Source organism: Gopherus flavomarginatus, chromosome 6, assembly GCF_025201925.1.
Source record: "Gopherus flavomarginatus isolate rGopFla2 chromosome 6, rGopFla2.mat.asm, whole genome shotgun sequence".
In the NCBI taxonomy this organism is placed as follows: domain Eukaryota; kingdom Metazoa; phylum Chordata; order Testudines; family Testudinidae; genus Gopherus; species Gopherus flavomarginatus.
The window spans coordinates 15,840,013-15,852,648 of NC_066622.1; the positions used below are offsets into that span (position 1 = coordinate 15,840,013).

The 12,636-nt window shown below is 39.7% G+C and overlaps 1 protein-coding gene across 6 annotated transcripts in view; it reads left to right on the forward strand.

The window, feature by feature from the left end:
* ITPR1 (inositol 1,4,5-trisphosphate receptor type 1) overlaps window positions 1–12,636 on the forward strand; it is a 231,969-nt gene that overhangs the window by 177,243 nt on the left and 42,090 nt on the right. For all 6 annotated transcript variants that reach the window (XM_050957223.1, XM_050957224.1, XM_050957225.1 and 3 more), the window contains 2 exons: window positions 1,736–1,868; window positions 2,696–2,886. In XM_050957223.1, the coding sequence (XP_050813180.1) occupies window positions 1,736–1,868; window positions 2,696–2,886 (324 nt within the window). The remainder of the gene's footprint in view (window positions 1–1,735; window positions 1,869–2,695; window positions 2,887–12,636) is intronic.

Here is a 12,636-nt window from a genome sequence, read left to right on the forward strand (position 1 = left end):
GTTTTAAATCCTATGACTGAAAAATTTACCAAAATGGACCATGAATTTGGTAGGGCCCTACTAACAGTATGTGGGAATAATTTTGAAGTCTGATGCTAGATGCACAATGACTAAGGCAAAGGGTGTAGCCATTATGCTTTCAACATAGGAATTCTTTTAGGAAAGGAGGCACACTGGGGACAGCCTATAACTTTCCAAAAGATATTACAAGATTTTTAACTTTCAGGTAAGCTGCCCCAATTGCTTGTTAAAGAGAGCCCACTTTAAAGTGTTTCTCATCCAAACTACAAATCACTCTTCTTTTTACACTCTGTATTTTAATGGGTCTATTTCATTATTTTTCATTTGTGTTTTAAAAATCACTTCTGAAGTTTTTAAACAAAGGTTCAACTTGTACAGCAGATGATGTCAAGCTACATTGTTAAGGACATTTTGATGGATCTGGCAAATTACATTATTTGGCTTATGAACTATAATACAATGTGCAGGGTGAATTTTGCCAGTGGAGCTCAAGGTCATTAAGATATTTTGTTTTGTTCCACCTTGGATTTTTTTTCCTCTCTTCCTAAAATCATTTTTTACTTGTCTCCTCAAAACCCCATGTATTTTTAATTTTACAGTTACTGGTCTCTCTTTACCTATAAAGGTTTTAAAAGACTCTCAAAATACTTGCTGTACCTGTTCATTGCTGGGCATGCTACCAACTTTTGTGTTACCAAAATAACCATGCAGCTTGCAGACATAGTGCTCAATTGTGGTCTCAGCTGTGTTCTTAATGACATCAGTGGAAGCAGTCTTGGGCCTATTAATGGTGGTTCAGATTCTGAGAAGTATCACAGGCTCTCATCTTCCACTGATGAGCTGCATGTGTTCAGGGCTTCTTATTCAGAGTAGAACATTGCTTGTGGCCTTCTAACTTTGAGTATAGTTGAATGGCTACAGGTTATTGGAGGATTGGTGTCCCAGAACATGTAAGATCTCACATGCTAGGATGCTGGCTGATCAAAATGACCCATCTGTATTTGCTGCAGCGAAGATCTGTGCTTTTTATTTACTAAAGAGTTGGAAACCAGTAAACTGTTAATGGAGCTGAGATTATACACAGATGGATAGTGTCAACTAACTTGAATTATTTGGGGATGGGAGGGTGTTTCCGCTCTTTAATGTTCTCAAAATGGAGTATGAAGAGGTGGGATTATTCTCATAACAATATGTTTTATTTTAAACCATGACTTCATTCTCTTTCTCTCTCTTCGTGCCCTTTTCCAGAGTTCTAACTGTCCCCTTAACAAATCCTCACTTTGTGTGGGTTGGGTGTGTGTTTTTTGTTGTTGTTTGTTTTTGTCACTCAAATTCCATGTCTGATTTTTAAAGTTGAGCCCTGGGTCCTTTTTAATGGACACTGGTAAAAATGCACCTTTGGAATAAAATCTCAATATTACACAAGCTAGAATTTTTTAGCGTGGCATGTGAACTTTAGTTATTTCTGGTATTTGGTACCCATGACCTCAGGCGAGGCTTGTGGGATGGATATATAGTGACTAGGCTGGTCTGAAAATGTCGTAGGATGTTCAAGGAAGTTTTGTTTTGAAACATTGACGGTTTCAGTCCTTCCTTCCCCCCACCACCTTTGGTGAAACTAGGCCAATTATAAGACCACTCCTGGTTCTCTTGATTGTTCGTTCATTTATGCATTAAACTCAAATACTGATTTCATTATCCTGTTTGAATTAAGGGTGAAGCACTCAGGCAAGTTTTGGTCAACCGTTACTATGGCAATGTCAGACCTGCAGGAAGAAGAGAGAGCCTTACAAGCTTTGGCAATGGCCCGTTGTCTCCTGGAGGCACTTGCAAAGCTGGGGGAGGAGGTATGATGTGCTGCTTTCTAATTAGTGATTTGTATGACTCTGGCCTGCCATATTGTCTATGCTTGTTGCTGCATAACAAATTGAAAATTTTACAGGTGAATTAATTTTTTTTTCCTTTGAGATGGCCCCCACTCACCCACCCTCCTGACTTTCTGTGAGTTGCATAGAAAAGGACAACTTATTTCTACCTCTCAGTAATAGGATTGGGAAGGAGTTCTATCGGTTTATTCTTTTATGATGTAATGTTGATTTCAGAAACGATCCTAATATTTATTTTTCCACTCCTCTGGATTGTTTTCACTTCACACTGTAAAGATGAGCGTAGTTTGCTTGTTCGATAATTTAAAATGTTTTTATTCTTATGGACTCTCAGAGAAGTCAGCAAACGTCTAATTGACAAAACCAAATGCTGTTGTTGAAAGAGAATACATTAAAATTAAATGTATAAATGAACTTAACTTTTTTCTGAGCTGAGAGTGGCCTAACTTATGGGCCCCAGGCGGTGGGGTGTGAGCCCCAGGCTTCGGCCCCAGGTCCCAGCAAGTCTAACACCAGCTGTGGTGACCCCATTAAAATGGGGTTGCAACCCAATTTGGGGTCCCACAGTTTGAGAACCCCTTTTCTAGACTGTATAAGCTCTTCATGAGGGAACTTGGCATTGTCTTTTGTACAGAGTTAAACACCTGATTGGCACTTTAAATTTTTCACAGTGTTAATTTATTAGGCTATAACATTTTACTCTACTTTATTGGAGAATGAGTTCTATCACCTGATAGAATGAAAGGGTGAGTGAGTTTCAAGCTATTCATTGTGATTTACCTTTATAGGAGGAAGCTCTGGATCCAGTTCAATGAGTCGAGGTGAAATGAGTTTGGCCGATGTCCAATGTCATTTGGATAAGGAAGGTGCATCCAACCTCGTCATAGACCTCATCATGAATGCCACCAGTGACAGAGTTTTTCATGAAAGTATTCTGCTAGCCATTGCCCTTCTGGAAGGTGGCAACACTACTATACAGGTAAGGAAATGGATAACAATGAGCTGATTGCTAAAAACATCATCAATTGAAATTCCTTTTATAAAATCCGTTGCTTTGAGCTGTGACTAGATAATCTTAGGCCTAAAGTACTGGGTGTGTATTGTGTATTTTTGAGTATTGCAATATTTCAAGGTAATATGTCTTTACCCAGATGTTTTAACTTAAAAGTAGCTAGATATCACTGACTTTGAAACGTTGGCTTTGAGTGGAAGCTCGGATTTGAGGTTGTTAAGGCAGTATAGCAGGATGCAGTAGTCAGTGGGACTACTTGCATGAGTGAAATTAAGCAAGTGTGTAAGAGTTTTCAGGACTAAGCTTTTGCTTTTATCTGGCTTAAAATCAGAAGACACTTTACTTCGTGATAACCTCCAGGTTGTAGGTAATTCCCTGGCAGTGTTGCTCTCATTGGCTTACATGTCTTTAAATTTAGTTGGGTTTTATTGGCTGAATTAAAGTTTGTGCCAGAAGTCTAGACCTACCAGCCTAGGGTTGGTCTGCGGCTTGATGCACATACAATAAAAAATCCATGTGTCAAAAGCACAATTACATTTGTTGTTCCACACATGAATCAATGCATTGCTGTGGATAAACAGCCTACAAAGGCTATCACAGAATATGTGATGCCTTATCATTGACTCTACGCTTTAAGCAGGATCAGTCTGTGTAGGACTTAATGCACCTGTATTTGGGCTTCTGAAAATTGCTTGGAAAGTGCAGAGTTTTTTGAGAAATATTGGTATGTCTGTATATTGTATAAATAGTCCAGAGTGGGTCTTTCCCAATATATACAATAATTTAATTTCTTTCTATTCTGTGTCCGAATAAAACTATCAGTAACTTGGTAGTGCAGTTATTTTTAAACAGTATCTTTTTTTTTCTTTTAGAGAATTAAATATCAAGTAAGTATTTCTCAACACGCAAGGTAATTGACATGTTTAGGTTTCTAGCTTAATGTCACAGCTGTAGTTCATGAATTTTAGAAATATTATCTCCAGAATGTTACATCCACTCCCCCAACGTTTTGTTTGTCTGTCTGCCTTATAGATTGTGAGATTTCCAGGACAGGGAATATTTTTTCTGTATGTTTGCACAGCGCTCAGCACAGTGGGGCCCTGATTCTGGTTGGGCACTTTCAGCACTTCTTAAACTATTGCTTGATGATGATGATAGACAAGCTGACTTGTTAAAATTCCCATGCAAGTTGACACATAATTCATTTGAAATCAGTGGAATTATATCAAGGTGAATTTAGCTCAGATTTCTGTGGGTGAGGAGGGTGGGAGAATATCAGGCTTTGCTAAAAGCTACAAGCTCTCAAGTTGTGCAGTAGACATCAGGTTTTCTATGACCAGATTATCTAAAAGTGCTTATTTCCATTATTATTAACAAAAAGAAAATGCACTTGTTACAGCATATGCTCTGGCAGGAAAAGAAATAGAATAAAAGACCATAAAGGGCACTGGTGTCTGGGTGTTAGCAGTTGTATTAAATCCTGAAGAACTAATAGTTATATCCATCATAGTATTGAGTCAGAGACCCACAACTCAGTGCGACTGTCGTAAACACATGGTTAAGGGTTAATGTTTCTTTTACCTGTAAAAGGTTAAGAAGCTCAGTGAACCTGGCTGACACCTGACCAGTGGACCAATGGGGGGACAAGATACTTTCAAATCTTGGTGGAGGGAGGTCTTTGTTTATGCTGTTTGTGTTGTTCGTTGTTCACTCTTGGGGCTAAGAGGGACCAGACTTGCAACCAGGTCTTTCTCCAATCTTTCTGAAACAGTCTCTCATGTTCAAAATAGTAAGTACTAGCTAGAAAAGGCGGATTAGTCTTAAGTTTGTTTTCTTAACTTGTGAATGTGTATTTTGCTAGAAGGATTTTTACCTCTGTTTGCTGTAACTTTGAATCTCAGGCTAAGAGGGTGGGGAGGTCCCTCTACGCTATATGAATCTGAATACCCTGTAAACATTGTCCATCCTGATTTTACAGAGATAATTTTTACTTTTTCTTTCTTTAATTAAAAGCTTTCTTTTTTAAGAACCTGATTGATTTTTTTCCTTGTTTAAGACCCAAGGGTATTGGGTCTGAACTCACCAGGGATTGGAGGGGGAAAGGGCGGGGGAGGTTAATTCCTCTCTGTTTTAAGATCCAAGGAGTTTGGATCAGTGTAGCCTCTCAGGATAACCCAGGGAGGGGGGAAGAAGGGGGGATTGTTTATTTCTCCTGGTTTTAAGACCAAGGGGTTTGGGTCTTGGGATCCCCAGGGAAGGTTTTGGGGGAACAGAAAGTGTGCCAAACACCATATTTTGGCTGGTGGCAGCACTATCAGATCTAAGCTAGGAATTAAGTTTAGAAGGGTCCATGCAGGTCCCCACTTTTGGACGCTAAAGTTCAAACTGGGGGAAAAATACCTTGACAGCGACGAACTGATATTGCTTTGTGATGTTACCTCACTATGTGATACTCAGCCAGCATCATTATACACAATGTCACTGTGCAATGTCAACCTTCTAATATAGTATATTCTAGTAGTATACTAGACACACTCAGCACTCTCTTTTTTTTTTTTTTTTGTTGCTATATGTATGAGCAAGAGGACATGGAGTGCGCTCTTGTGAGCAACATTTTAGCTCGCTCTGAGTGAAACAAAAGATAGAGCCTAGAGCCCCACACCAACTTAAATTTTTAATAACAGCAATACTATTGCGGGGTGAAATTTTGTCTTCTAAAGTGTTAAATCTGAGCCTTCATCTCCCTAGCAATGCACAGATATCTTCCCATGTCATATTGGCAGGTATATCAAATTCAAGGATAAATCTATATTCCTTAGCTTATTCTGGAATTTGAAGCCTGTGGGCTGAATCGGGCCACCTCCCAGTTTATTTTGACTAGATGATCCAAGGGATCCCTTTCTAACTCTGATTTACATATAGTAGGGAAATCTTCCATCCATCTCCAAGGAGGTATTTTTAACCAAAAAGGAAGACTCCCTAGTTTCCACTTGAGATGTATCACTGCACATGTAGGGGGACTGTAAATTAAGTATTTGCTGAGGAAGAAGTTGTTGGCGTGCAGCAATTTTAGTAAAACCTCCTAGCACTTTCACATCCGTACCTTACAACTCTGCCAATTTCTGTCATGATCCTGCCTTTTAAGATGCTACTTCCAGCAAACTAGACTAACTTTTTCCATCGTCTCCAGCTCTACGGGTAAGTGCTCAGGGAGTGTCCCTACCTTTAGGGAAATGATCTGTGTAGCCAACAGCGGTTCAGAGAGAGAGCATACGTGTGTCTACGTGCACCAATGCAACCATAGAAAATATCTCCTCTTGCGGGGGTGTGGTTTGGCTTTTGGCTTTTTCTTTTTAGTTCAGATGAATTGATTCTAAGTTCAGAATTACACTGATGTTTTATGCACCAAATCATTCACTGAAACCTACAGCTAGTGCTGTGCAGAATACAAGGGCACAGGCATGTCCAGGAACTATTACTCATGCACCCAAACTATGAATGGGACTTTGCTGAAAGTACCCTGTGAAGTAGTTGTGCCACAGATGAACTACTCGCCAAGGATTCCCACAGCCCCAAAGGCAGAGTGCCAAAGTGCAGAACGTGGCAATGGATGCAAAGGTCCCCATCTTGGCAGTTCCCTCCCACCCCCACATGTTAGTTTAGATTGTGAGCTCTGTGGAGCAGGGCATGTTCTTGCCTTGGTCAGTGCCTGGCACAATGGGGCTCTCTGATCACGGCCTCAAGGTACGGCTTCAGTATACATAAAGAACAGCTGTACTTCAGCTCTTCCTAATCATTCAGCACTACCTGAGTCGTTAAAAATAAAGCATCAAAATTTAATGTAGAAAAATGCTGACGACGAAGCTTAATTTCTGGGAGACAGCTGGCTCAGAATTTACAAATCAAAATTAACTTGAAAGTTGATGTAGTAAAATCATGATTTCACTTCTCCCTCCCACAAAGTAATGACTAAATTATGGCTCAGTTAAATTGGTCTCTTTTCTGGGTGAGGTTGGTATAATTATGCTTCCCCTTCGCACCTGGGGACAATGTTGTATCTAGTTGCCTAGAAAACTAGAAGGTTATGGTGGTGAGCAGGTGAAACGAAGCTGCTTAAGACTGTTACAGAAGGTCAGTATTTGGTAGTCCATTCATCCACACTGCTTTGAATTCACATTTTTAAAAAGAATGTCTCCCTTCTGCATAGGAAAGATTTAATAATAAAGTACGGAAGTGTGACATTTCCTATTGCTAAGACTTCATTACTTGTACAAAACATGCTGCAGAACATTACTAGTCTATTATGAGGTATTATGAAAACCCAGATACACTTGTCAAAATGAACAAAGTACGTTTTGTGGTGCACTCTTTGCCACCCTCGGCTTTTTTATTCACTTCTTCAATTTTGCAAATTTAGGTGAGAACTTCATAATAGGTCTCCCAGTCTTTAGTGTGGATTTACTGAGATCCTACTGTAATTTTAACAAACTGCCATTAGAACAGTGAGTCTGAGTTTTGTTAATCTTATATCACAGACTATCAGTGCACATGTACTTCTAATTTTAACTTTCAGAAGCTCCACCTACCAAAATTCTTTGCCTTGCAATTCTACACAAATTAATTATCTCCATTCATGGCAAATGTATATTTATTATTAGCAGCTCTTATTTAACTATGGTATTCTCAACAAGCTCACACTACACTCTGTGGATGTTTTTACTGCTTTCAAATTGAGAATGAGGAAGCTATTGGAATACTGGCAAAATGAATTACGCAAAATGACACTCTTGGCAATGAGATCTGAAATGCTTCGTTCTTGCGTGGTATTTTCTTACCATAGGTTTTCACATGGGAAATGAGCACAGAGTGCAGTGAAGCAAAAAGTTTCCACTGACACACAGGGATTTACGCGTGATGATGCTCCTGTTTAAAGTTAATAATGGGAGTTGCCTGGTAACTCCCATGTGCCTTAATGGGAGAAGAGATCACTGTGTTATTGGACAAGGATAACTTGAGTAGTTGCTGCTGCTAAATCTTTTTTAGTAGATATTTGAGCACACTGGCTTCGGTGTTGCTGCATGTTTTTATAATGGTGGTGAATGTGACTGAGTGTTAATTATTTCATTATTATTCTAATAGGTTGTTTTAACTGTGGAAATGACTTTCTGTTTCACTGACGCATTAAACGATCAAGATGGAATGTCCTAATCCAGATTAGGTTATTTCTAATATCTAGAATACACGTGAGCATTTTCAGAATCTCTACTGCCAGGCAAGCTAATAGAAATGTCCAAGAAACTGTTTCTGTTTGAAATAAGCTTACTGTACCTATTGGAGTGAGAGTTCAAATTTGCTATGGAAGCTCACCCCTGATTTAGCACCGTGGCAATTTATAATAGCACAGATGAGTTTGAATGGAAGGGTCAGAAAAGGCAATAAATTAACTTGACAAACGTTACTGCTCACTGAACTGAAAATTATATAAGCTCCCTTATATTTTATGTAACTCCTAGTGTGTCAACCCACAGAAAGCTGGAACCAGTCCTTCTCCGTTGGTGCTTTCTGAGAGATGGCAAAAACTCCTGAGAAATGCATGGATAGGTTGTTTCAGAGCTGTGTAATGTAAAAGAACGATCATGCATACACTTTCGGTATCAGAGGGGTAGCCGTGTTAGTCTGGATCTGTAAAAGCAGCAAAGAGTCTTGTGGCACTTTATAGACTAACAGACGTATTGGAGCATGAGCTTTCGTGGGTGAATACCCACTTCGTCTGATGCATGCACTACTTTCAGCATGTGCCTGTGTGTGGCACCTGTTGCTACATACATTGTTTTCTTTGGCTTGCTTTGCACAATTTTGCTTTGTGATTTTGCTTGTAGGCAAGCTTAATTTAGAGCATGCTTCTCTCCTTTAGAGCAGATCAGAGAGTAGTCTATTGCATATATAAACTTCAACACTGTGAATTGGCTTCAGTTAACATAAACTCGGCAAGTGAATGACAGTGGAAGAAATTGCTTAAGACTTCTCCTGTATGCACGTCTCTCGTCTGCCAAATGAAAATTATGTGCACCATATATGCTGTTTCACCTCCTGGAGTTTCAGGTTTCCTGGATCTTTGAAAGTTAATAATGAGTAAACTCCCTTACATAACTTCCTCTTCTCCATGGCCATTTTGGTCAGCTCACTTAATTAGGGATCTTCTCAAAAGTTAAAAAATAGATTTCCCACGGCCACTCCCAAGTAGTGTTGTCAAGATCAAATAAAGTGATGAGACTGACTTCATTTTGGTGAGTATGTACTAAAATCCCACAAGAGCTTAATATGGTACCAGTCCTCAGGACCAGGAAATCTCTGTTTTATTGCATATACTCTTACAGGTGAAACAACCCCAAACCATATTTCTTCTTTTCCCAGGTATACCGCTCCTGATAAGGGTGCAAATATAAATTACATGCCAAAGGGGATTGATAATCAAACCAAAGTTCATTATATGCAGATGAGAAGTTGATTAAAGATCGCACTCTGAATATTACTTTTAATTTCTATTAGTCCCTGCCCCCTAGTACTCATTTCTCAGTGGCTGCTTGCTTTTGGAATAGGAGAGGGTTGAACTGAGGCTGCTTAGGAGAGGGGAAACAGGGTCCTTCTATGTCCCTGGCACTTTCAGGGGCTCAAGAAGTCATCTTGCAGCGGAACTCTGTGCAGAACTCTTTGGTGGAGATGTGAGAGCCAGATCTGGGAAGAGAAGAGCAGGGAATATCCTCTACCAACAGCACCGTGAAGAGCATGTGCTGTAGTGCCATAATACTAGCCCTGGGAGCCAGTGCCACAGTTGTGATTATAGCATGCGGGCAAAAGTTAGTGAAGCAGCAAGAATAAAAAACTGCTCTGGGCCAAGGTCTGGAGCTTATGGCATAAGTGTGATTCTTCCCTGAAATGTGACTGTAAAAATGGCGTTGTGGTGTTCCATATTTGTGTCTTAGTTTCCATATCACATCAGCTCATTATACATGCAAAAGGTGCTAATTATATGTGCTAGCCCTGCAAAATTATCCGAGACCTGAGAGACGTGTTGGCTTCTTTCCTTCTTATGTATCCACACCAAGAAAGATCCTTCAGGGCAGATTATGGTTTTGGACTCTGGTGTGCCCCATTGCCTTCAGAGGCAATGGATAGGAGCTCAGTGAAAAATGGTGCAGTCGATGCACAAGAAGGAGTAGTTGAGATCATTCTTTCTCAACTGTGTTGGCAGTGCACAGATGTAAAAAAAAAACCTTTTAAAGAGAAAATGTTGGTGACATTAAAGTTGCAAGGACTTTGAATGCACAAGGGGAGCAGATCTGCTAAGTAAAAAGGTGCCATTTTGACATAGTTGTTATTAAGAGAAGAAAAACATTTCATGTCCTGGATCAGTGCTAAAAAGAACCAGTGGTAACCTTGAAAAATCACAGGTGCCAAATTCAAGAGTCATCTGATGTTTTAATTACCCAGGAGTTCAAAACATCAGTATCTAGACATGGTAGGTGGCATACATTTAAAAACACACCATTCTGATCTACTACATTGCCTTTCCAATCTGTTGCTCCTTCAGTTCTAACTGACTTCTCAGGACAGTAGCCAACCAGGACTAGTAAATCTACACCCAAAAGGATATAGGCATCCCAGGTATCAATAGCATTTGTTGGATGGAGAGTCGTAGCTGTCTGAGATATTGGCAGTGCCCCTTGCAGACGTAAACAGGTGTGGGCCCTGAGTCTGCAGACAACCTGAAATAGTAACTGTTAGAGATGTGAACTGCACTATTCATCCCACTGGGATGAATAACTTTGAAATGAAATGTCAGAAATCTACTTACTCTATGCTACTAAACCACTGTCCTCCTTTTCCTTCGTGCCAGAACCTCCGACTGTGTCCTACCCAACTGCCAAAACCTTCAGCTTCACAGCCATCATAATTGCTATTTATTTTCAATATAAAATTCTGCAGCACGCTGAAATGTACAAAATTCAAGTGGTAGTGCAAAGTTGAGTTTATTAACATATTTATAAGGTTAATCTTTCATATATACTTCAATGAAAAATTCCATCGTCTAAATGTACTTGAAGCAGAGGTGGAATCTCTAGATAGCGGCTCTGGAATGCTGCAGGTGCCAGAGGCCTTGCTTGCAGAATTTTGATCAACCTTGCTTCAGAGTGCACAGCAGGTGGTTTGAAATTAACCCTGAAAATTGGTCAGAGTTCAGGCAGTGAAGGGATATGCAAAATCAGGACCTTTCTAGGGATTTTAGTGCCCTAAGCAAACTGCCATCCCTTCCCAGTCAGCAGTGACTGGTTTGCTGCTCCTAATATTTTGCTACTGTAAGGAGCCACCTGTCCTGTACCTTCTGACTAAGCAGTATTGATCAGAGTGATGTGGATTTTTTAAAAATGGGCATTTTCCAGTTTATTAAAATATGAAAGATGTATTTTGTGTGTTTAAAAGCTACTATTAAAAAACTACTCAACATTCAATTGCACGTGCAGACACAGAATGTCTAGGTGATACCAACTGCTTTGTGGTCCAGTGTCTTGAAAGTTGTCAAATGAAGTATGTTGGTGGACCATCACAAATGCTTTCTGGACGACTAAACTCTTGCAAGTAGGAATTGTCAGATTTTTCTTTCTGACCAACGGTTCAGGATCGCTAATACTTTACCTGTAGAAAAACTGTTTGTTTTCTTTCTTCATATGTATAGTATACATTTGTCTTTGCATTTGTGTGTGTGTAAATAAAATTGGGGGAGGCAGGTATTTACATAAATCAATAACCAATTTTTTTTGGTATAGGGTTAAATCTGAAAAATATTCTCAAGACAGATGTAACTTCTGTTTAGAAAACTAATACAATCATCCTGTGGCGTTGTCCCACTCCGTACGAGCTGGTCATCTACATCTTTCATCATGAAATTTTTAGAAACTTTTTCTAGGTACAGTACTCCAAAGAATGTCACTGTTAGCTTTGGTGACACTCCAAACAAAACTGCTGCTTCAAAACTTTCCCTGCAAAGAGAAGTAGCATAATTCTCAGCAAACATCTATGCCATCAATTGTAATCTCTTTAGGTCAGCAGTCTTGTCCTCTTCTTTGTCTATAATTCGTCTCTTATGCCAGTGATCTACGTATTGTGTAAATGTTGCAGGATGTATCCCAGTTGATCTGGTCACGCTGTAAATCATCATCAAGTCAACACATATTGCAACATATCCCTGATTATAAGAACATAACATAAGAACGGCCATACCGGGTCAGACCAAAGGTCCATCTAGCCCAGTATCTGTCTACCGACAGCGGCCAATGCCAGGTGCCCCAGAGGGAGTGAAGCTAACAGGCAATGATCAAGTGATCTCTCTCCTGCCATCCATCTCCATCCCCTGATGAACAGAGGCTAGGGACACCATTTTTTACCCTTCCTGGCTAATAGCCATTTATGGACTTAGCCACCATGAATTTGTCCAGTTCCCTTTTAAACATTGTTATAGTCCCAGCCTTCACAACCTCCTCAGGTAAGGAGTTTCACAAGTTGACTTTGTGCTGTGTGAAGAAGAACTTCCTTTTATTTGTTTTAAACCTGCTACCTATTAATTTCATTTGGTGACCCCTAGTTCTTGTATTATGGGAATAAGTAAATAACTTTTCCTTATCCACTTTCTCTACATCACTCAAGATTTTATATACCTCT